Here is a 25,648-nt window from a genome sequence, read left to right as displayed (position 1 = left end):
GGGGTCTGATTCAGCCTGAATTGAATATGTCATGCTATTTTTATGGAGTGCAAAAAATAATAATAATAATAATCCTCAGCCTTCGCTGAATATTTCAGTTCTTATCATTCTCTATTTGCTAGAGGAGGAGCTCATCTCTGGAGCCTGGTACCATCTCCTCTTGGGACTGCTCTGGTCTGTTTATCTTCCAGTGTCAATAAGGAATTCAGCTTTCAGTCTTCACATTCCAGCCTGGATGATTTGGAGCCAGCGTTGATTCATCCTTTTAGAGGTGGAGAGGAGAAGGAGGAGGACTTGCGCTGGTTGTAGCTTTCAAGGTGCTGTTATAATATACACAGTGCAACATGATTCTATCCTGCTTCTGAAGCAAACACACATCTGTGTAGTCTACTGGCTGTGTGTTAGGAGATCTGGGTTTTTAAATCTCTTTGAGCGAATCAATTTCGCCCATTTTTATCCAGTAGTTAATGGGAGAATGATTCCAAGAAAGTGATCCTGTGTACATTTAGGGAATAATCGCTCTCATTCAGTGAGGTAGCTTGCATGCTAAAATGGATGAGAGAATGCTCATCATATGCTCAGTGCTTCACAGCCTGAGAACCTGGACCTGTTTTGCACTTCCCAGCAGTGGTAACTAGGGCACCAAGTGGCCAATATGACTTCAGCAACTTGTTAAGGGGTTTCAAGAGTAGCTGTGTGGTGGGATCAAAGAATGAGAGCACTTCTTAAAGGCACTTTAGATGATGAAACCACTAGCTTATAGTGCAGCAGATGTTTTACAATGACTTTTAAAAAATAAATGATAATGGGTTGTATCTAATGTAGCGCTTTGTGAATGTTTGGTTAGTGTGAAGATTTCTGCGCTTATGCAGTGAAATGTTCTCCCACTCTGTGCCCCCTAAATCTGTTCCCCTAACCTTTCTCAGGAGCAGATGTGGGACGGGACCAGGACACAGGCAGGAGGGAGCAAAATCCCATTGCCTAAGCAGAAATGCTTGCGCAAATTGGGACATATTAAGTGAATTAATATGGACCATAAAGAAGGCTGATCGCCAAAGAATTGATGCTTTTGAATTATGGTGCTGGAGGAGACTCTTGAGAGTCCCATGGACTGCAAGAAGATCAAACCTATCCATTCTTAAGGAAATCAGCCCTGAGTGCTCACTGGAAGGACAGATCATGAAGCTGAGGCTCCAATACTTTGGCCACCTCATGAGAAGAGAAAAGACCCTGATGTTGGGAAAGATTGAGGGCACTAGGAGAAGGGGGCGACAGAGGACGAGATGGTTGGACAGTGTTCTTGAAGCTACGAACATGAGTTTGACCAAACTGCGGGAGGCAGTGGAAGACAGGAGTGCCTGGCGTGCTATGATCCATGGGGTCACGAAGAGTCGGACACGACTAAACGACTAAACAACAACAACAAGTGAATTATCTATTGTACCTATTGAACCTTCTCCAGAAATCAAGAGATCACTTTATGTAACTTTCAATCTAACTTTGTTATAAGATTTGTTCTCTAAATTCTGGATCAAAATTTGAAATGTCACAGGTATCAGGGTCACCCCAAACACAGGTGATTTATTGCTGACTTCCGCCTTCCATTTTTCTTCTTTAATATCTTGGCAGTTTATGTTATTTCCTGAGGAATGAAACGATAAGCTTGAGATGGGCATGCACACTCTCGCTTGCTTTTTCTTTCAGGTTGTTTTTCCTGCTTTTAACCTGTGAAATCAGGAATGTGTTTCACTTACAGAAGTGGTGCTGTTAAGATCATGAGATATGAGGCAGATGTCCCTAGTTCAAATCCCAGTTTAGCCATTAACGCTTTAGATAGCCCTAGGTAAACTCTGAGCTCTCAGCTTCCGCTCTCCGTATGCATTAGCGGGATAATAAAACCAGTCAACCTCGTCAAAGCGACATCTAAGGAACTAACAGTATTTGTGCTCGCAGACACTGGAAAACGGCAAGAGCTTTCTGTATTGACTTCCTAATACCACAAACTGCTGGCAAATAGCCATGGCAGGAAAAAAAATGACGTACCAATGTAAATTAGCTAAAGGCAAAACTAAAAGAACTAATTTTTATAGCGTGTGGTGTGGTTTTATCTCGTATACAAATCAGGGACACGTATAAAAGGCTTTCCACAGATTGTGGGAAAGAGCCTAAAGTAGAAATTGTAATATTACGAAGAAGTAGAACAAAATCTCCAAGTTGCCAGTACATATTGGATACCTAGATACCTACAGAGGAGAAATATGTTAAATGCATCTTCACCTTCTGTTAGTATTTATATGGTGTAACTTTTTGATTTTTGTTGTTTGTTTGTTTTATTTTGGAAATGAAATAATACTTGTTTATTTTAAGATGACTGGATTGTCATAAGGACCTCTGAGTAGTGCTGAAACTTGAGCGCTTAGGATATGTGTTTTATAAATACAGTGGTACCTCGGGTTAAGAACTTAATTTGTTCTGGAGGTTCGTTCTTAACCTGAAATTGTTCTTAACCTGAAATGCCACTTTAGCTAATGGGGCCTCTCGCTGCCGCCGCTGCGCAATTTCTGTTCTCATCCTGAAGCAAAGTTCTTAACCCTAGGTACTATTTCTGGGTTAACAGAGTCTGTAACCTGAGGTAAAGGTAAAGTAAAGGGACCCCTGACCATTAGGTCCAGTCGTGACCGACTCTGGGGTTGCGCGCTCATCTCGCATTATTGGCCAAGGGAGCCGGCATATAGCTTCCAGGTCATGTGGCCAGCATGACAAAGCCACTTCTGGCAAACCAGAGCAGCACACAGAAACACCGTTTACCTTCCCGCTATAGCGGTTCCTATTTATCTACTTGCATTTTGATGTGCTTTCGAACTGCTAGGTTGGCAGGAGCCGGGACCAAGCAACGGGAGCTCACCCCGTCACAGGGATTCGAACCGCCGACCTTCTGATCAGCAAGCCCTAGGCTCAGTGGTTTAGCCCACAGCACCACCTGGGTCCCTTTTATAACCTGAGGTACCACTGTATAAATAAATATATATTAAATCAGACAGTTGGGCATTCTGAAGCATCTAACTGTATTGACCTAATGTCTTCTGTCGTGTCTGACAGGTTGACCAAATGTGTCCGTAATCTGAGGTATGCCTCTTTTTGCCCTACTTCTGCCTGGGCTTTGTTTTTCCAGAATTGTTGCTGCGGGAGAAATTACCTTTCAGTATTCACCAGAGTTGAACAGCATTGGGCAATACCCGATGATGCTCCTTCGCTTGAAAGGGGTTTTCTAAAAGTACACGCTGATCTGTTTGTAACAAAGGAGGCAGAACCCAAAAGGGCTCCAGACAGTCCCATTAAGAAATCTGTCTTACGTTTCTGTGAAGCCTGGTAGATCTCAAGCCTCCCTTGATGCTAAGTGACAAGTGCTAAGATAAGCCCAGCATGCATTCTCGAGGCCCTTTGAAAAGCATCCCTTTAATTGCTATGGTATGGTAGTTGTATGGTGTGCATGGTTTTCCTTGGACAATGATGCCTGCTGTTTTTCACTCACTCACCTTAAACTGAGCAGCAAACTGCTAATTTGCACAACAATAATTAAGCATTGACACTGGCTTGTTCTTTCTTCATTTAAAGAAAAGTGACTCGGGGAGGGTGGCTAATTGTGATTTTGTAGTCTATGTTTCACTCTGTCAAAACTAACCTATTTAATAGCTATATGAAACCGCTGGGAGCTGCCTCCCAGGGATTTGGAGTGTGATGCCATTGTTTATTATTATTATTGTTGTTGTTGTTGTTGTTGTTGTTGTTGTTGGATTTTCCTAGAACAGCAAGGGTACATACAACATCTTTGTTCTCAGTTCATAGAGTCCTTTCTATAGGCTGCTATAGACATTGTGAGGTTGGGGGGCATTGAACTGGGGAGAGAGGTGGGGAAGAAAGGGGGTAATGGTTTTCCATTATTTTGCTTAGTGTAGGCATAGGTTCTTTATTTGTCTGTCTGTCTGTTTTGGCGGACCAAGCATGGTTGGTTGCAATGAGTTTTGTTTGTATGCGAGAGAGGGTGGAGGGTGGTTGGGTCAAGTTTGCCGCATCAATTGGTATGCTGTTGGGGGGTTTATGTTGCTGCCTTGCTGGGCTATATATGTAAAAAAAGGGGGGGAGCCATACCAGTGTTAAGGCACCTTCTTTTGTTTGTCCCTGTACTAGTTTCAATTTGTTGCTTAACTTTTCTAGTAGGGCCGTTTCCCATACAGTTTGGTAGCAGTGGCAGGTCCCTCCGGTGTTTAATTATGGTGCTCCTCACTGCTGAGAGTAGGTGTCTTATGAGTTCTTTGTAAGGCGAGTGTGCGTTGTTGTCTTGGCAGATGTTTACTAGGGCTAGTTCTGGAGCTGCTTCTTGTACCCGTTTCATTATTTGGCAGGTTTCTTGTAGAACAGACGTCCAAAAGGGTTGGGTTTGGGGGCATTTATGCTGCTAACAATCCGCTCTACAATAGAGCCTACAAAGCGATGGAGTTCCATTGTTGCCGAGCCAATGAAAAGGCTCTGTTAAGGGTGCCCACCAACTTAATCATCTTCACATGTGGACACCTAAATAAGTCTTCCAACACTGATTTCACTAAATGGGCAGGTTGGCATGAGTACAAGTATCCCAATCTGCTCAGGGCTTTTAATGTTACAGCTTTCAATGTTGGATCCACATTTCTTCACAACTTCACGTCTTAACAGTAAGATGTAGTTTAGGAGACCACTCCAGAGCAGGGCCCTTGGGATGACTGACACTCATAGGACCCTACTACGGTAGCGTTAGTTACTCAGTTGCTAAGCTAGGGTAAGCCTGTGTGTAGGGCTACCACACATGTAGGACACATGTGACAGGTACTATGTTGGATTTGTTGTATTACGCTGTCATGGAAACAAGCAGCCTGAGGATGGGGGATGCAGATCACCCTTATGATCAGATCATGACCTCACAAAGGGTGTGCATTTTCATGACATAGTCTCTGGTGGGAGGCAGAAGAGAGATGAGATGCACAGGCCAAAGGGTGGCCCAGACTTGGAGATTAAAAATTCCAGTGGGTTTACAGAATGCTCTGGGAGATTTTGCTTATGCCTATAGAGGCTGTGCCAATACTGGGCCAGTGTCTGGAGGCATTGATGAGCTGGATAAGGTTTTTAAAAAATGAAGCTGAATCCTGATAAGAGCATGGTGCTGTTGATAGGAGGGTCTGGGAATTAGGGAGACAGTCTGTTCTGGAGGCATTGCACTCCCCGTGCAGGAGCACATACGTAGCTAACAGGACGTACCCCGATTCTGTGCGGTGACTGGCGACCCAAGTGGCTTCAGTGAAGAGGAGTGTTTATCCCCAACTCTGGTTGGTTCCCCAGCTACAGCCATCTGTGGACTGGGAGAGCCTGGAAACCGTGATCTACACTCTCAGCTGGACTACTGTAATGGCTGCCACATGGGGCTGCCCTCCAAGATAGTCCGGAGGCTGCAGCTAGCATAGAATGCCACTGCCAGGTTGCTACGTGGGATATCAAATAGGTAAAAAGATAAAGGACCCCTGGACGGTTAAGTCCAGTCAAAGGTGACTATGGGGTTGCATTCAGGCCGAGGGAGCCAGTGTTTGTCCACAGACAGCTTTCTGGGTCATGTGGCCAGCATGACTAAACAGCTTCTGGCGCAATAGAGCACCGTGGTGGAAACCAGAGCGCACTGAAACGCCATTTACCTTCCCGCCGCAGCGGTACCCATTTATCTACTTGCACTGGCATGCTTTTGAACTGCTAGATTGGCAGGAGCTGGGACAGAACAATGGGAGCTCGACACCGTCGCGTGGATTCAAACCACTGACCTTCTGATCGGCAAGCCCAAGAGGCTCAGTGGTTCAGACCACAGCACTACCCACGTCTCTATTGATAGCAAATAGAGATCCCATTACACTGTTTCTTAGAGCTCAGAGAACTGGCTGCCTAGGCTCAATTCAAAGTCATATATAACCTGCAGTTTTCAAGGACTATTGAAGACATTAAAGCATGGGCCAGAGAGGCCCTGTTCTTGGTACCATCAGTGGAGAATCCTGTAGGACAATGGCACAAGGAAGGACCTTCTCAGTGGCTGCCCCCAGACTATGGAATTCGCTCCGAACCGAAATTGAGTTCCCCCCCTCCATGCCTTTGGTCATTAGCTGCAGACATTTTAACAGGTAAGAGCTTATTATCTGCTGCCTTGTGTTTTAAAGGTTGCCATTGGTCTGTTTTAATTAATGTTGTATATTATTTGTTTGCATATTAAGATTGTTGGTAGCTGCCCCGGGCTCTAGCAGGAGGGAGTGTGGGATATGGGAACAATTAATAAACCTACAAATGGCATGTAAATGAGCTCACAGGGGTGCTTGACGCTCAACCACTTCCCTTCTCAGAATTGCTCTCTGCTGCCACCCCTCCCCAGAATATTTACCCTTCCCAAAGGCACATCTGGGACACCATGGTGAAAGGGAGCAGGTAAAATGACATGAAAAGCTCCTTTGGGGAGGGGACCATTCCAAGTGGAAAAGTCCCAGGTGAGGCTGTACCACTTGCTGGTTTTTTCCATTCCAAATGTGCCCCATTCAAAATCCAGAATTTGTGGTGAGCAATTCTGAGCAGTGAAGTGGTTGAGGGTCAAGCAGCCCTTTATCCCAACCCCTCCTCCTTCTCCTCTTCCTCCATTAGAAACCGTATATTCCCAAGTCCACTTCTTTTAAAAATAAATAAATGGTGGAGCTCCTTAAATAGATATAAGGTGTAGTTTGCCCTTTATACTTACAGAGGAGTCAAAATTGCCTATTTCTAGAGAGGGAGGGAGAAGACATTGGCCTACTTATCAGCAGTCTGGCACTCTCCATTGACCTTTCACCTTTGCACAAAAAAAATTCCTCTCCTCTTGCAATAAAGATGTTTTTCAGCCCACCAGCATCACCCCAGCCTCCCTCCCCCCCAAAAGCTATGCAGGGAGGAGCTGACAGTCCATTCGTGTAGCTTGGGAAATAAACCTGCCCACCTTCCATAAAGGGATGGGGATAGGTGTGGTGTAGTAAAAAAAAAAGGAACAGCCCCTTCCCTAAGAAGGGGCAAACTGGCCTAAGAGGCCTGACTTTGAATCAGTGGATCTGGTGAGAGAGGACAGGAACAAGGGAGCAGACAGCGGTTCATGCTTGAGCTCTGAATCATCGGAATGTATAAAGCAAGTGCTGGGAAACTCGGGGAGCCTTGACACGGAGCAATCTGCCTGAGAAGCACCTTGGCGGGTAAGTGCTTGCTGATCCTAAAAGGGCAAAAGGGAGATGGATTTGCTCTTGGGAGGTTGGGTGTTGCCCCCCCCCCCAAATGAACAGGAGCCAGTTCAGCACAGAGAAACCAAGTTAAGTGTTTTGCAATAGAGGGCAAGATGGCAAGCAGGGGTAATTGGGCTTAGCCACTATACCAGCGTCTTCCGACACAAATGAGCTCCTCTTTATGTTCACATTAAAGGGAGGAGTTCTGCATGGGCCGTTTCTTCTCCCACTGCAAGGCTTCGACGGGGGGCTTCTGCGCCTCAGCTTTTAAAAGACCAGAAGGCACCCCCTCTTTGAGTAAACAAGTGAGAACTGAGCTCCCGGATACCTTCCAAGCAAAGAGTAAGTAAAAAATGATGCATCTAGGTAAAAGAGGTGTGCGTTTTTCTTAGGGTTACAATGTGATAGGAAAAAACACCAGACCTGTAGGGCAATGGATGTAGCCAGGATTTATTTTTGGCGGGGGCAGGCTTTATGGGGGGGCAGAACTGAGTTATCTGCCACGCAGTTGGTCAGTTAAGTATTTCTATTTATTGATTTGATTGGGGGGGGTGAGAGTTGCCATTCCCTGCACCCCCTGACTACACCCATATTTAGGGTTGCGGTGGTCTGCGATGCAAACTGATGCCAGGGGACACGGCCTACCTTCGTGCCACTGTTGTCTATGGCCCTCACCCAGCAGTGCCACGAAAGAACACTTGCATGGTTATGCCCAGCAGCCAGGGCTCAGGAGGCCAATATGAATGTTTGCAGCCTTAGGCCTTGCAGTCTACTACTCTCACTGTCCCCCAAAGCAGTGTTTACCCAAATCCAAGCATAGGAAAACTCGGCCCTCCAGATGTTTTGGGACTACAACTCCCATGATCCCTAGCTAACAGGACCAGTGGTCAGGGATGATGGGGACTGTAGGCCAAAACATCTGGAGGGCCGAGTTTGCCTATGCCTGACCAAATCCTTAACTTCACATCAATCCTTTGAGGTAGGACTCATTATTTGGAATTACCAAATGAGTTGCCTGCAGCCAGCCCAGTGAACCTGAAAACTGCACCCAGGCGAGTTCCCAACACACTTGCCTGTTCTCCTGTCAGTTCAGCTTCTTGTGATATATGGATTATTATTATTATTATTATTATTATTATTATTATTATTATTATTATTATTATTATTAGGATAATGGAGAGATTCTTTTGTGAACATGGATATTTGGCAGTTTCCAACTGGGCAGCCATGGTAGTCTTGTTCACTGCATATAATACGCCATACGCTTTTGTGGACTTGCATGAAGTTACCGGTAATATTTGGCAGCACTCAACATCACGGCTTTCCTTCTCTTTCTGAAAACAGGCTTCCCATCTTCTTGAGGGAGCGGATACCATGTTCTGCTTCCTTGCCTGCCTGTTAGTCCTTGTACAGGGTGTGCCAACCAGGCCAACGAAGGAAACGGGATCTCCAGCTCCTGGAGATGCGAAAGCCCTTTTCCAGTTGGTGAAGCAGCACATCTGGGAGGAAAATGTCAACCTCAGTAGCCTGTCCTGCGGGGATCTGCGTGTCAAGCCATGGAGCTCCTTGCGCCTCAGAAATCAGAGCCTGACTTCTTTCCCTGCCTGCCTGCCTGAGCTTCTGGAGCATTTGGATCTGAGTGCCAACCTCTTGCCTGAATTCAACAGCCAGGATTTGCCAATGTTGCAAGTCCTCATCCTAAAGCAGAATAAGATCCAGCAAGTGACATGGGATGCCAGGAACTTCAGCCGCCTCCAGATCCTGGACCTGAGCTTCAATTTGCTATCAGCCGTGCCCGCATGTAGTGCACCTGCTCTGCAAAACCTCACGTGGTTTTCTCTAGCTGGAAACCCCATTGTTGAAATCCAGCCATTGGCTTTCTCCTGCTATCCCCAGCTGCATTTCCTGAACCTGTCTTCTACTTGGCTGGGGAAGGATGGGAAAGAGGGGATTAAGGAATCTGCCTTTGCGACAATCTTCCTGCCTGGGGACGCCACCGAAAAGGCAGAAAGTGATATCCATGTGCTGGACCTGAGCGCAACCTATCTGGAGAGATGTAAGTACCGAAACTTAAAAGGAAAGCATCAAGCACCAAACACTTAGGGTGCGGGGGAAAGAGGAGACAGTGGCTGTAAGGATTTCAATTGTTTTGCCAATGTGGTGGTGGGGATAATTCCGAAGAGGGGTGTAACACTAGAACTAAATTTGAACTGGAAACACATAATTTGTATGCACGTTTAAAGTCTGGCGATAAAAGTGCAAAATGAATGAGGGAATAGCTCGACTGTTTTCCGCTTCAGAACATTTATAAAATTTTATTGAAGGTGTGTATTTGTGCGTTCACCAAAATTTCTAAGGCAAAACCTGAATGCCATCCCAAAGTATATCTATGAATAAATCACATACCGGTATTTAAAATTAAAATACAAATTCAGTCCTTAGGAGGGAAAAAGTGTGTCTTATGGAGCGAATAATACGGTAATTCTTGCTTCTCTTCAACTCAGCCACTAGAGAATAGTTGCACACTCACCAATATTTGTCAGGAGCAAAACAAGTTGTCTTTAAGATGTCATGAATGTTGCTTGTATGATGGCTGGGTCAGTCCCATCTCAAATCAAGTTTCCTCTGTAATATGTTTGTTTGTCTTCTGCTTGACCCTCAGTGAATCAGGACTGGATCAAAGATCTGCCCAGGCTCTCATTCCTTTATTTAACCAAAATGAGCAGGCTGAGAAGGCTTGATGCCAACACCTTCCTGCATCTTCCTAAACTGAGATTATTGGACTGCCGAGATTCCCATGCCCTCAGTGTGGTGGAAACAGAGTCTTTCACCCACATGCCTCACATGGCTCTCCTCATATTCCAAAAGTAAGTTTTCCTATCTCTGAGGATTTCCCTGACACCAGGCCTCCCACAGGTGACCATTGTTAGGACTTGGATTCAGTTGTAGGACTGTGGTCTGATAAATCTGATAAATTATTACGACATCAAATGGACTGATTCTGTAATGGTGGGAGGCTTCATAGGACACTTGAAGGTGACAAAATTGCTGGCTAGGATGCAAGAATTAAACCATTACCCAGACTTTAGGGGGTAAAATCTCTCTCTCTCTCTCTCTCTCTCTCTCTCTCTCTCTCTCTCTCTCTCTCTCTCTCTCTCTCTCTCTCTCACACACACACACACACACACACACACACACACACACACACAGCACTTTTCATTACAGAATTTAAACTGATGTAGACCTATAAAGTAGTCATTTACTATTCAGTTTTCCTTCTGTATGCAAAATGTTTCTGGAGCCAAAAAGTATTCAAAGAAAACCAATTATGGGGATCTTTTTTGTCCCGTCAAATGAAAAGCAAAATGTAATCCAGTGATGTAAATTTAAGGGCCCAGGCACAGTTTGCTATTTGAAAACAAAAAGACCTTAGGACAAAAATGGTCTAAAAATAAGAATATTGATTTTTGGCCACTGTGGTCCCATTCCCCCCTCCCCTAGCTAATGTTAACGTGTTTAAAATGCCTCTTACAAAAACGAACACAGATGCAGGGAAGCAGGCATGACCACCTTTCTTCTGACTCTTAGCACATGACTTTGTTTGGGGACATTGGAAAGCCACCCGTAAAAACTTGTTTGTTCTGTTATTTATTGATCTGGTTTTAAGCTGGTTTGTATTTTCTGGGTAAGGGGCAAGACTGAACTCTGCATCCTGAATGAAAACCAAATGTTGGTATGTTTCTGTCAGAATGATTTAGGGTTTATACATTGTCAGACATTTTAGATTTTCTATTTCTCCATTTCAACGTGCATTCCTACGCAGGTCTTTGAACTGATCTGTCTCTGTTTGTGTGTGCATACATGTGAGTGTGCGTGTGCTGGTCCAATACTTTGGCACCTGAGGTAACACCTTGCCTCATGGGTGGGCCAGGCCTGATGTGTGTTTGATCTAATACATTGTTAGCTGTCTTGGGTGTTTCTGGAAGGGAAGGTGGAATACAAATGGATTATAAAAATTTTTAAAATTTTTTAAAAAAACACTTTCCTCTGGAGAAGGCAGAAACTGCATGCAATTTGATAGAGAGAATTAGCTGTTAAAACAATAGTCCATACGTTGATTGACCTTTTTTCTCTTATTCCAGCTGCAATTTGAGCTCTTTCAGTCCATGGAATCTCAGCTCACCAGAAACCTTAATAATCAACCTCTATGGCAACCCTTTGGTGTGTAGTTGTGCTGTTTCCTGGCTGCTCTCCAAGCCAGACAGAATAGTTCTACAGAGGTAAGGAGCAATTTAGAACAGGCATCCCCAAACTTCGGTCCTCCAGATGTTTTGGACTACAATTTCCATCATCCCTGACCACTGGTCCTGTTAGCTAGGGATCATGGGAGTTGTAGGCCAAAACATCTGGAGGGACGCAGTTTGGGGATGCCTGATTTAGAAGCTGGTTCAAGGTACTTTGTTAGCAGTCTGTGGTGCTGTATTCAGTGCAGAATTGCCTGAAGTTCCTCTGCTCAGAGCAGGATGCTGCTTGTAAACTCCTGCTCTCATATCTTTCCTCTTAATATAAAAGAAATGTCTAACTGTAGTGGCGGCAAAGATAAGACCAAGCATATAATAGCAATAAGTACTACAGATGAATGAAAATTGCCTTCCCAAATCTATTGTCCTCCATATGTTTTGGGAAACACTTATCATCATCCCTAACCAACATTGGCTATGCTGGAGTCCACAACATCTGGAGGCTAGCAGGTTGGGGAAATGCTGGTTTAATTTTTTTTTTAAAAAAAAATCTCTCTAATATAGCCTCATTTCAGTTTTTGTGGGGCTAGCGCACATAGTTCCCCCTCACACACATTTAAGAGCATCAGCTCGAGGATACGTGCTCACATGTCTTTATCAGTTTCACTATATCTTTCAAGAAAATGGCATGCAGGCTAAGGCTTATGCACCAGAAAGATGCACAGTGACTGGAATATTTGTTGATGAGAGGATTACCAGTTCTAGGATTCTAGAATTATCACAATTGTTACAGTTCTAAACTGAGTTGTCAGCCTGTGGCTGGCCAACCTGGGATAATGGACTGAAACACTCATGCATGCATGCAAACACACACACACACACACACATTGCCATTAACAAGTAATCTCCAAGCAGATTACAAGAGTCAAACTTAAAAAAACAACAACCCACTACCACTCCACTAAAACAAATTCAGTACAAGAAGACTAAAGCAACATCAACAACAAGACACAGATATCAGTAATATAGAGCCATTGGGTCAGTGCTAATGGTCATCGTCAGAAACAAACACTTGGCAACCGCTGAAAAATTTAAAATCTGAATCTGAACTTAAGTTTGGATTGGTTTATTTATTTCCATTTTTTGTTTTGTTTTAGTAACTGTCTTGGACTAGCATTTGAATAAATCAAAATGAAGAAGTCAGCATTCCCACTTCCCCATCCCACATGCTTTTTCTAGGAACTATGGCGTGTATTTCAGACATTAACTGTGATATTGTACGGTAGCAATAGCATAGGAACAATGTGGAGCAGTGGGGTCCCGACTGCTCTGTGGGCTCTTTTATAGAATGGGGTCCTTAGCATTGACTTCAGTGACCAAGTTGAACCCTTCTGCCGGAATCCTAAATGCCGCTGCCTCTCTGAGTGATATTACGTTGAGGACAATACTGATTTCATTCCACTTCCTAATGACGACTGTTCTTACTTGTTTCCCATATATTAGGGCATCAGAAACTATGTGCTACCCAGAGGCCAAAGAAGCATTTTCATCTGGACCTATGCTGCTGTCCAAGTTCTACGCTGAGTGCCAAAGGCAAAGAATTTCCAACTTCACTCAAGTCAAGCTTTATGGTACGTCTCCCAGCTTCACCACAGACACCCTTCCAGACTCCAGTACATTTCCGCAAGAATGGCCCAGCAGCCCTTCTTCTCCTCAGTGCCCTCATTTGACTGCTCCAACCAAAGCAGACATTCTTGCCTACAAAGATAAAACATTTGACAGATCTACAGACAGCCCACCCACCACAGCAGCTCTTCACACAGCAGCTTCCTCAAGAACTCTGGGGGAACTCTCTTCTGATCCAGCCCTAGTGAGCAGGACTGAAATGAATCAAAGGAAACAGGACACCACAGCAGTGGATGATTCTATTGGCCACATGGACGAAACATGGTCCCACTTCGCTCCGCTCAGTCCTACAGCTGAAGAAACACCGGCAGATTCTTCTGTGTTGATCCCACACAATACGGTAAGGTCAGCTCAGTCTACGCCACCGCTGCAAAGCCCCACCAAGGCAGTCCCTCTTCTGAATCTTGCAACCACTCGTAACAGTCCAAAATCTTACGGCGATTATTATGACTATGATAAGCAGGAGGAGGAATTCGTGACGCAGGGTCTTGGGCCTTGTGATTACGATCCATGCAGACACCTCCAAAAGCCTTGCTTTGATCTCCAGTTGTCGTCTCTTTGCCTGTGCCCGGGGATCTCTGATGAATTCACCATCCCAGATCCTCCGAGGCTCCGCGAGATATCTGAAATTAGGGACACTTCAGCAGAGGTCTGCTGGTGTGCCCCATATTCAGCAGTAAGATTCTACCAGCTTGCTTACCGCCCTCAGGACAGCAAGAATTTCACTGTATCTGGAGAAATTTATGCCACAGCTAGGCGATACACACTGTACAATCTCCTGCCTGGCTCAACTTACCAAGTATGCATAATGGCTTCAAACAAGGCAGGATTGAGCCAGACTGCAGATTGGAATGAGCCCAGTGCTCCATGCGGTTCCTTTAAAACAAAGTCCAGCTACAAATCTATCTTTGCCACTTTGTGTGCAACGAGTGGATTTTTTCTTATTGCTACCATCTTGTTGTCAGTGTGTCTCTGCAAAAAGTGTAAAGGACCCCACATTGAGCATTATAACACACACCTTGTCTCATATAAAAACCCTGCTTTTGATTACTCCTTAAAATAAAGGTAGACAGGATTGGCAAAAAAAATGAATCTATTTGATGGCATTTGCCTTTTTGTACAGCAAAAGGGAAGAAAACAGTTTAAAATACCTTTCCTTCTCTGTGAGCTTCTTTCCACAATTTAAATTGTTTGCATAAGTAAATAAATAGGAGAAGTAGGCAACAGAAAAGTATTTCTTTGCTTTTGAAAGTGTCTTTTAAAAACTAAAGTATTCATTAAGATTTTTTGAACATTGTTAGTTTTGGAAAAATGAAGGGTTGAATCTAAATTTGCAGGGAGGGATTCCACCCCCATTATTCCTTCTCCCTGCAGCTCCCTAAAAGATTGTGGGCAGTAGGTGAGAGAATCAGCCAAAGTACTGTACCTCCCACTTCCTCCATTGTTGGCCATGAGCCTTCTGTCAGATGCTGCTGCCACCTTCTTTAACGTGACTCATTAGTGGAATCCTGCCCATTGTGTCCCTTGCACAATGCCATGTATGAATTTCAATCCTACATCGTTTCATAACAAAATATTGTGCGTGCAATTTTTCATCGCTATACAGTGGTACCTCAGTTTAAGTACACAATTGGTTAAGTCTGTACTTAACCTGAAGTGAACTTTCCCACTGAAAGTAATGGAAAGTGGATTAATCTGTTCCAGACAGGTCCGCGGAGTACTTAAAACTGAAAGTACTCAAACCGAAGCGTACTTAAACCGATGTATGACTGTATCTGCTTTACATGAGTTTAAAAGCCTTTTTGCAAGGTTGTTGTTCCTAGCACCATCCTCTATTTATTTGGAACAGCCTGTTATGTATTTATGATATTGTGATCTGCAGTAACAAATAAGTGGTCAGGCTGGAAGCAGATGCACACAATAGTGAAGAGAGATCAAGCTAAGCCAATACTACCGGTAGCAGCAGCTAGATTAATCTAACAGTGAGATAAAAATACTAGAATACTTGTGTAGAAGCCACATTAGAAAGCCAATCCATCTTCACATTATTCCTACCAAAGGAGTTGGATAACAATTAGCAGCACAATTTGACACCAATAGTAGAGTCATAGAAAAAATTATTTTAAAAGTGCAGAGGCACTGACTATGGACAAGGCTTCACATCATTTTTCAGTTCTCTTTAAAACATTGAGACATGTGATATCTATTCTTGTCCAGTTGAAAGCATGTACCTGAGTGCTTCTACAGTACATCATGCTCTATTTTGTCTTGATAACTTCTTACACTGCAACACAATTGGACTGCAGCATTCTGAGGTTACATAAACTATCAAGTATCTTTTCAATATACCTTCTTTATACAAGTTAAAATATATCAAATGTTTTGTTTTTATAGTCCATCAAGCCTTTGATTCCACAATAAATTCACTTCTGGTGAGATAGCAGCATAATCCAACATGCAAAAGTTCATTTTCAGTTTATAAAACCATTTTACAGGTCATCTTGCTCACCATATGCAAAAGACTACATGCCTATATAGATGGACTGTGCTCTGACAGGCCATCATTTATCTTCCATGTCTGATGTTTTAAACAGGAAATTTAAGAACTGCCTCCTACTATTCTATTTTAAAAAACTAGCATATTCATTTCATACTGACCACTAATGCAGAATTGCTTGTGCTAGAGAAGTCCTAGAGATTACCTGTGACATTGCCCAGAATTTTAACATTAACTCCCATTAAAAGCCTAGGTTTTTAACAAAACCCTGAACTTGAGCTTTGTATCCTAATCCCTTCATGTTTTTTCCATCAGTGGACTTTTCAACATCCTATAAGCTAACCACACTGTAAGTCCTTTCTTAGTTTTAACTTCACTACCTTTATTTTATTGTGTTTTGTTGAATATGGGCAACCAAACTCTTGTACCATACAGGTAACAAGAGGAGCATCTGTTCTGGCAATATTAGCAGCTCCATCTACTACTTCATACATCAATTTTAGTAATCCAGTTTCTTATCTACTGTGCTACACGACCTTTTTTCAACACATTTAATCATGATGTTTAATTTGGTAAGAGACCATTTATATCTTGCCCAAAGTTTCAGGGTTGCCCTGCTTAGTCAGCAGCATTTATACAAGAGTTGCAAGGTTAGTGCACATCATAATTTACTATGTGGTTGAATAACAAAGGCTGCTCTTTCCTAAACATTAGACTATTAAGTAGGGTAGTTCATGGTTTTAGTTTAAACATTTTTATCAACAGTGTAGGGAAGCTAATCAGGAAGACTTATACCCAAGGACTGTGACTTTCAAAAGAGTAAAGATGTAGGCTTCCGTTTGCTTTGCTACATTAACATGTTGTCTCAACAGATTGCCCCACATCCTAAAAACAATGAAATGAGCTGTAATGTGTTGAATTCAGATGCATCAAGGAGTGTAGCATAGCTAAACCCCCCCCCCCAATAAGTGAAAACTTCAGAAAAGCAATGATCAACAACCATCAGGTGATAATCTCTGCAAGTGTTTGTGCATTAAGGTAGAAAATTATATTTTATTTGTAACAAATTGAAAAAGTACATTGAAAATTCTGCATATTTACATGATCAAAACTTCATTTTAACTTCTGATTAGCTTCAATGTGAAGCCATGGTTTCCACTGAGACAAAGCTATCAAAAAGTGTTCGTTATCTATAGTCCAAACTGAGCAGGAAGTAAGCAACTCACTCAGAGCCTTCATTTGCTGTTTAGTACCTGAACTGTCTTTCGGCCATAATGATAGTAACTGTAAGCAGATGCTGTTGTTGTGAAAGCTGTGATGCACCTTTAGGAAGGAAACAATCATATTAGCTCCCAAGGAAACACATGGAGAAAAAAAGTACCATAGCTCGCTAGTGAAGAAGGATGTATGGGCAAGGGCAGTTCGACTTGTCATGAATAGAACAAATTTCTCCTACAGCAGCTGAAGCTGATTTTTAACACTGAGCTGTCTGGGAGCCCAAACAAAAATCTAGTTAAGCCAAAATATGCACATCTGAATCTTCCTTATAAGCTAGACCACCAACCCACAGGTGAGTGTCTACTTTCACTGGCTGCAGCTCTTGTAGAGAGGTCTTTCACAGTCTACTTACCGAAGAGCTGAAGAGGACTGAACCAGAGACCTAGTGCATTGCAGGGTTAAGTATACAGTGGTGCCTCGCTAGACGAATGCCCTGCTAGACGAAAATTCCACTTAACGAAAGGATTTTCTGATCGGAGGTTGTCTTGCTATACGACGAGGTTTTCTATGGCCACCGCTTCGTCTTGCGAGCGTGGCCATAAAAACCTCCGATCAGAAAATCAGGGCATTCATCTAGCGAAAGGGGAACCAGCTGTAGCAAGGAAAGAAGGCAAAGGAAGATCAGCTGAGAGGCACTGACAGCTGTCAGCGCCTCTCAGCTGATCTTCCGTTGCCTTCTTTCCCCGCTGCAGCTGGTTCCCCTTTGTGTTCCGCTGGTCTCTGCCCTGGCAGAGACCAGCGGAACACAAAGAGGAACTAGCGGGGGAGGAACTAGGTGTTCGCCCACTTGCCTTCGCCGAGGTGGCGCTTTCTCAGCGAAGGCAAGTGGGCGAGCTAGGTGTCCCCCACTTGCCTTTGCCGAAGTTACGCTCTGTGTCGGGGGAGGCGGCGGCGGGAGAAGGTGTTCCCCCACACCACCGGCACAGAGCGCAACTTCAGACGTCTCCGAAGTTGCGTTCCGTGTCGGGTGAGGCAGGCAGGAGGCGGTGGCGGCGGGAGGAGGTCTTCCCCCACCGCTGCTTCTCTCCACGAAAAGCCGGCATGGGGCTTGGTGGCGGTGCGGGAAAGGCAGTTTGTGTGTGGGAAAGCGGAGGATCCTCCGCTCCCCGCGCCCCCCCCCGGAGCCGAAGTGCGGCGCTGTGGCCGGGGGCTTTTCGCCATTTCCTTCCCCGAGCCAGGGGGGGGGGCAAACTGCGAAAAGCCACCGGCCACAGCGCCGCACTTCGGCTCTGGCACTGGCTTGGCGGCGATGGGGGAAAGGCGCAGGATCGTTCCTTCGCCTTTCCCCCACCCCTCCCGAGAGGGCCGGATCCGACGAAGCTTCGTCCGATCCGGCTCTGTCGTTGGCAGCAGCGGCGCTTGCTCTCTTGGCTCGGGGAAGCGCCTGCCTGCCTTCCCCGAGCCAAGAGAGCAAGCGCTGCCGCCGCCACCAGTTCCCCCGGAGCCCATAGGAACGCATTGATTAAGTTTCAATGCATTCCTATGGGAAATGGTGCCTCGCTAGACGAAAGTTTCGTAGGACGAATTGAGTCCTGGAATGAATTAATTTCGTCTAGCGAGGCACCACTGTACAGTCCAGGGGCCTCTCCATCATAATGCAGTGGTGCCTCGCAAGACGAATTTAATTCATTCCAGGACTCAATTCTTCCTACGAAAAATTCGTCTTGCGAGTTGCGGTTTCCCATAGGAATGCATTGAAACTTAATGCGTTCCTATGGGCTCCGGGGTACTGGCTCCAGGGGACAGAGCCAAAGCGTGGCGGGCGCTGCTTGCCCCTGCCTGTCTTCCCCAAGCCAAGGGGAAGACAGGCAGGGGCAGCCACTGCTCCGCCACGCTTCGGCTCCGTCCCCCCTGGCAAAGGAAGATCAGCTGTCAGCTTCCTGCGGTCATAGAAAACCTTGTCTTGCGAATGCCTCGCACAACGCAAAACTCTTTCGTCTTGCGAGTTTTTCGTTGTGCGAGGCACCACTGTACTTCTAATTTGATTCACACATATCATCTTGTTACCCCACTTTAAACTCTTCCCTCTAGACCAGGCATCCCCAAACTGTGGCCCTCCAGATGTTTTGGACTATAATTCCCACCTCCCTGACCACTGGTCCTGTTAGCTAGGGATCATGGGAGTTGTAGGCCAAAACATCTGGAGGGCCACAGTTTGGGGATGCCGGCGCTAGACCAACCCCTGCAATGAGGGAATCTTTAGGCCAGTATTATTTTACCTCATACTGCATGAGGAGCCAAGGTAGTGCTGCTTGCCTAGATATAATTTTAGTCCTAAATTTATTGACCACATACCAACTCAGCATAAGTAGTAACTTTGCCTATAGGAATATAATCCCATGTTAGTAGGGCTGCAATCTCTATGCACATGCTTATCTCAACGTTTAAAATGCCCAGAATTGAGCTGCAATTGCTTTAACTTGGTTGCTTGCAGCCACTAGTGTGATTTCAGCAACCATACAAATCAGTGATGTCCAAAACTGCTCAGGATCCCATCTTTCAGAATTGCCTGTTCTCCCACAAATCAGTTGTATCGTAGCAATTACTGTATCAGGTCTACATACCATAAGGTCTGAAGATACATACTATCCACATAATTGAAAACTGGAGCTGCTAAAGAAGCTGCCACTAAGATGAGCTGTACTGCCGTGTTCATCTGGCGAGAGATAACATGAAAACTGGAGTCACACATTAATGTTCCTTTCCACCCTGAAATCAACGGGAACTTAAAGTGCTAGACTTTAAGCAGTAATGAAAATTTGTAAATTAAAAGCTAAACATTTGAAAAATAAAACACAGAATGTGAGAAATAATTCCTGCAGTTTTTCTCTGACACCATGAACATTAGGGGCCCAATTCAGTTTTTAAAAAGCGACAATTTCCTGTTCAAACTCAGGAAACTGCAGTCGCTTAAACTGTGGTATGAATGAACCAGAGTTTCCAAAGTTCAGACATTAACAGAAAACTTCATATGATTTAAAACGGAAGCATTCAGACCCCCTTATCTCATTGTAAAAGGAGTTCACCAACTATGACTCGCACAAGTAACATGGTTTATTGTTATGTTTGAACCAGGCCAGAAAGTAAACCCCGGCTGAAATTAACTTCTCATAAAGAACAGGATTCTGCAAACTGAAGGCTTAAATAAACTTTTTTTAAAAAATATTAACTTTTAAAAAAACATTTTTCACTAGTGAGCAGTTGAGGCAGCACAGATATCCCCTAAAGGGATCCCATACTGGTCCCTTTACAAGGGATGTCAGAATTTAGAGGAAGCAAACCCACACTGCCAGATCAGAACTTGGGAGCCCCCACCCAAGTCCTCTCTCATACTTTCACTTGGGCTTGTTGAGGGTAGAGAATAGTACAAAAATATACTTGTAGTCTAGCTGTCGCTTATTTGTGACTCTCCATTCACATTTTTGTGTGCTTCCCACTCCTGCAGCAATGTGGAAGCCATGATACAGCCAGCTCATATGGCTCATGCTTGTCATCGACTTAACGTCCATACCCAACAGTGCTGCATGGTGACATAGAATAGGTATCGAATGAATAGCAAGATGTACAGTTGCTCTTACCTTGCTGATAAATGTTGGCTTTAACTGAGCAGTGGCATAACATGGATTGAAATATCTACTAAGTGTTCTCTGTGGAAGACAGAAAGTTTGATTTGTAATACTATTGAGGAGAAAAGTCTAATAAGCATGTGAGCTGGTAAGAACCAACTAAAGCATTTAGAAAGGAAACACAATCATTTTCCATCTTCATATTTAATAATATAATACTTTAAATAGTAATTTTACCATTTATATCCCACCCACCCCCCTTGGTACAAATAAGGTGTGACTATGATTTAAAAAGTCAAAACAAACACCTGCATACTTACTGGTGGAGGAAGAGTTCTGTATCGCACGTAAAAAACAGCAGCAATTAATGCAATGTCCCTTAAAATGATCATAGATGTAAGAGGAACTGGGGGAGAAAATCAAGATATTTGTTAACATTAACATGCAGAAAGGCAATTCAAATCCTAATATATAAAAATGTACAGTGGTACTTCGGGTTACAAACTTAATTTGTTCTGGAGGTCCGTTCTTAACCCGAAACCATTCTTAACCTAAGGCACACTTTCACTAAAGGGGCCTCCTGCTGCCGCCACGCGATTTCCGTTCTCATCCTGGGGCAAAGTTCGCAACCCGGAGCAACTACTTCCGGGTTAGCAGAGTTCGTAACCCGAAGTGTTTGTAAGCCGAGGTACCACTGTATAGCATCCAAAGACCCATCAGCACATAAAATAATTTTTTAAAATAATTTGCTTTCTTTTATTTAGTCTAAATTTAGCGCATTTAGTTTGCTATCCACCTATTGAATACCACACATTTAGAACACAGTATATTGAGGTCAGGTAAGGAATACAAAACTCATTACAGGTAGGTAGCCGTGTTGGTCTGAGTCGAAGCAAAATAAAAAAATTCCTTCAGTAGCACCTTAAAGACCAACTAAGTTTATATTTTGGTATGAGCTTTCGTGTGCATGCACACTTCTTCAGATACCAACTCATTGTTTAATATGCACTGGCTGCTATAAAAGTACAACTTTAAAGTGGATAAAAGTCAATTATTTTTTAAATAAACCCATTAAAAAAACATGCATTTTCCTTACATAATGTCTTGACTAGTACTAAAACCCAGTGGTTAACATCTACACAGCAATCAACTTCTCATTCAGATACATTAAGTTAATGGAGGCTTTTTACGGGCTTTTTTTAAGGATACTGTTTTAAAACGTATGTTTGCATACATAAATAACTTTATTTATATAGTTATTTATGTATGCCACTACTGCGGCCCATGTTTCGTTAGCCCAAAAATGGAAACTGAGCGAGGTCCCAAGTAAAGAAGAATGGCAACTTAAACTGATGGAATATGCACAGCTTGCAGTCTTAACATATAGAATAAGAGAACAAGAAGAATATTCATTTAAAGAAGATTGGAAAATGTTTATTGAATATAAGGGGGGGATTGTGTACACTTGAAAACATTGGCAACAATGTAAATTCAACAATGTAAATAAGTTTTGATGGATGTAATAATGGAATACTGAATGGTTTAGTTTATATAAAATATGCAGGGATTTATGCTATGCAAAATGAACCATGGAAAGAGAAGAAGGGAAGTCACTGATATTTTAAGGTTGTGTAAATGACTATTCTAAAATGTAAAACAGAAAATTTAATAAAACTTATAGATAAAATGTGTGTTTGCCAGTGCTTTTAACTGTTTATCTTTTTGTTGTTTAAATATTTCTAACTCGCATCCTAGAAAGGTAGGACAGAAATCTCGGAAGCAAACAAATGCAACAGAATTCATGAAGGAGTACCAATTATCATTTAAAGCCACCTCTCTACAAATATGAATTCAGTAAGTGACTTCAAGGAAGGACATGTATTAACTATACTTACTTTTCAATGTAAGTCTTAATACACTGCTCTGCAGGTGGATGATTAATGTGAACCGTGTCATCACACTGTCTGGATACTATATTGTGAGGGCAAGCTGGGAAGCTACCGTATGTGTGGTCTCCAGATACCTTGCTCCATCAGCTTGTGCAATGTAATTCCCTCCAAATTGTTCAGGGGTTCCCCCAACTCCCTGGAGCAGACTTGGGGAGGGCAAGGGTCTCACACATAGGAAGGGGGAAATTCTGTTGCGCAAGTGGCTACCCTTGTACTGACAGAATGAGTTTTTTTGGATATTGCCCTATACAATTAAAGTGGTTAACTATTTAAGCCATTCAACAACAATATCCACCTGCTTACCTGGAATAAGATTTGCACAAGTCAGGCTAATGTACAGGACGCTGATGAGAACTTTATCAGCCAGAGGGTCCAGGGCACTTCCCAAAGCAGATTTTTGATTGGCCCAGTTTCGTGCAATAAAGCCATCCAACTGAAAACGCAAGTTGAACAGAGAGCTAAGACAAAGTAACTCATTTAATGCTACTATTAACCTATCAACCTTGGCCAGAATTGAAAGAGCTTATTCAGGAGTGCCCATGGGCTTAAGACATGCCAAGTGAGATTTCTGACTCCCCTCAACCCTTTGAACAGCAGACACCTGAGCATGGCAGCATGCCATATCACAAATTGCTTTTGAAAGTCTCCTTAGTTTGGAAAGAAGATTAGTACAGGCATGTTCAGACATCTGTCTGAACCCATGAATCTGTGGACCGGGGGTGGGGGCAGGATTTGAGTGGTGAGGGCTGGCAGGAATGGAATCAAAATGGGGCTACTGAGAAACAATAGGAGACTATTAGCGCAACAGGAGGTACCCGAGGCTTGCAGAAATAACAAATATGTTGGACTGAGAATACTCAGTAGCTATGAAATATTTAGTATTGGTTGGAAAAGGAAAAACATAAACCAGGGGTTGGGGAGGAGGAGCAAGAGATTGAAATGTCCTCCTTAAAGTCCTTACAGCAATCAGAAAAAAGGGCAGAGCTGGCTGGCATCCTGAATAGAAGTACCTCTTGCATACAATAATGGCCAAGTACAATGACACAAGCATTTATTCTCAGGGAAATTGTTTGTTAAAGTCATGCTTAATTTTTTTTTTTAGAGATTAGAAGCACACAGTCAAGAAAATTGTAAAAAGCAGGTTTCAACATAGCCAGTCTCTTATCTTAGGCTGCAAATGAAAAGAACAGAAAATTCTCTCTTTACCTATTGAATCATATTATTCCTATAAAATAAAAAAGATGTACAAAAACTCTGTAAAACGTTTCAAAATGGTATGCTAAAACTTACCAAATCTGTTATTCCAGCCAGAGTAAATACACCCAGTGCAATATTGAAATTTTCTTCAACAATCAAGTAGCCCAAAACCGGTGCCAGACCAATCCTTGCCATTGAGAGTAAATTAGGAATTGTCCAAGGGTTTTCATACTGGAAAGAACAAAAAAAAAGGAAGTAGGCTTATTCAAAATCAAATACACATTACCTGACCTCAATCTCCTTAGGTATTGTTTTTAGCCTTCAGAATGAAAAGCAGACGAGGAAAGGCTACACATAAAGCAGGGGTCAGCAATCTTTTTCAGCCGTGGTCCACCGTCCCTCAGACCATGTGGTGTGCCAGACTATATGGGGTGTGTGTGTATGAACGAATTCCAATGCCCCACAAATAACCCATTTTAAATAAAAGCACACATTCTACTCATGTAAAAACACTAGGCAGGCCATACAAATAACCCAGTGATGCATTTTAAAGAAAAGGACACATTCTACTCATATAAAAAAACACTGATCCCCGGACCATTCTTGGGCCAGATTGAGAAGGCGATTGGGCCACATCCGGCATATGGGCCTGAGGTTGCCTACCCCTGACATAAAGGTAAAGGTAAAGGGGCCCCTGACCATCAGGTCCAGTCGTGTCCGACTCTGGGGTTGCGGCGCTCATCTCGCTCTATAGGCCGAGGGAGCTGCCGTTTGTCCGCTTCTGGGTCATGTGGCCAGCATGACAAAGCTGCTTCTGGCGAACCAGAGCAGTGCACGGAAATGCCGTTTACCTTCCCGGCGGAGCGGTCCCTATTTATCTACTTGCGCTTTGATGTGCTTTCGAATTGCTAGGTGGGCAGGAGCTGGGACCAAGCAACGGGAGCTCACCCCGTCGCAGGGATTCGAACCGCCGACCTTCTGATCAGCAAGCCCTAGACTCTGTGGTTTAACCCACAGCGCCACCTGGGTCCCTCCCCCTGACATAAACAATACCAAAAAAAAACCAGGAAAAAACATTCAGATGGCCAAGACTGCAGTCCTAACCCTGCTTACCTGGAAGTAAGCTGCACTGCAACAATAGGACTTACTTATAGGCAGACATGGCTAGGACTGTACTATAAGGGGCACATGTGAAAATAATGCCCTAGAGCGGGGGTGGCCAACTCCCAAGAGACTGTGATGTACTTTCAGAATTAAAATCTGGCGGTGATCTACCCCCATTTTTTGGGGTTCGGCTCAAAGTTGTTGAGCTTTTTTTAGGCAGAAGGAAAGGGGGTGACCAGATTTGGTAACCTTTTGGGGGGAGCACTGCCCAAATACTTTTCTTACGGGGGACAACAGAAACTTTTAGAGATTTCTTGGGAGAGAATTGCATAAAAGCACTCACAAAAATGTACGCCGCACAAACCATTCTGTGCAATGCACTAACACAGTCACACACATACTGGTAAGCTCAGTACAGTATCGGAAAGAGGGAAGGAGCTCTCCCTGCAATTGCTCACGGTTATTGAGCTTTTTTGTGGAGGAGAGACAAGAGTTCTTGAGGTTTTTTTTAAGGGGGAGAGCTCTTTATTTTCTTTTATGCTGGCGATCACAAAGGAACCAACAATCTACCCGTGATCTACCAGAAACTTCCTGGGGATCTACCGGTAGATCCAGATCTACCTGTTGGCCGTGCCTGCCCTAGAGAAAGTCTTCCCAGTTTAGATTCTGAAGTGATTTTTGGACATAAAAATATTTTCAAATAAGCAAATCCCCATGTAAAGAATGACAATTCAATTCAGAGCCAATTCACACATTGCTTTCTTTCTTATTCATAACTCAATGTATAAATTGGCTCCACTGAAAATAGCAGGCTGGAAGGAAGTTTTCT

General features: G+C 43.6%; 2 protein-coding genes across 4 annotated transcripts in view; one reads left to right on the top strand and one right to left on the bottom strand.

The window, feature by feature from the left end:
* The first annotated feature begins 7,076 nt into the window (after positions 1–7,076).
* Positions 7,077–16,684, top strand: LRRN4 (leucine rich repeat neuronal 4). 2 transcript variants are annotated; one of them, XM_035110123.3, is made up of 6 exons: positions 7,077–7,274; positions 7,498–7,643; positions 8,646–9,357; positions 9,964–10,168; positions 11,444–11,581; positions 13,046–16,684. In XM_035110123.3, exons 3-6 carry the CDS (start codon positions 8,676–8,678, stop codon positions 14,289–14,291), a joined length of 2,271 nt encoding a protein of 756 aa, XP_034966014.2. In that variant the 5' UTR covers positions 7,077–7,274; positions 7,498–7,643; positions 8,646–8,675; the 3' UTR covers positions 14,292–16,684. The 2 variants fall into 2 exon arrangements, with proteins under 2 accessions (XP_034966014.2, XP_060128388.1); XM_060272405.2 differs by lacking the exon at positions 7,498–7,643 and having other exon boundaries at positions 7,131–7,274.
* A 74-nt stretch (positions 16,685–16,758) lies between these two features.
* CRLS1 (cardiolipin synthase 1) overlaps positions 16,759–25,648 on the bottom strand; it is an 11,770-nt gene continuing 2,880 nt past the window's right edge. The window contains exons 2-7 of one of the 2 annotated variants that reach the window (XM_035110125.3): positions 23,809–23,946; positions 22,822–22,951; positions 20,890–20,975; positions 20,582–20,650; positions 19,568–19,659; positions 16,759–17,048 (exon numbers count right to left, since the gene is read on the bottom strand). In XM_035110125.3, the coding sequence (XP_034966016.2) occupies positions 16,961–17,048; positions 19,568–19,659; positions 20,582–20,650; positions 20,890–20,975; positions 22,822–22,951; positions 23,809–23,946 (603 nt within the window). In that variant the 3' untranslated portion in view covers positions 16,759–16,960. Of the gene's footprint in view, positions 17,049–19,567; positions 19,660–20,204; positions 20,651–20,889; positions 20,976–22,821; positions 22,952–23,808; positions 23,947–25,648 lie in introns of those variants that run through there. The other variant, XM_088665569.1, reaches the window with a different exon arrangement.

Source organism: Zootoca vivipara, chromosome 3 (assembly GCF_965207765.1).
Source record: "Zootoca vivipara chromosome 3, rZooViv2.hap1.1, whole genome shotgun sequence".
NCBI classification, from domain to species: domain Eukaryota; kingdom Metazoa; phylum Chordata; class Lepidosauria; order Squamata; family Lacertidae; genus Zootoca; species Zootoca vivipara.
This window is presented reverse-complemented; position numbering and strand designations above follow the sequence as displayed.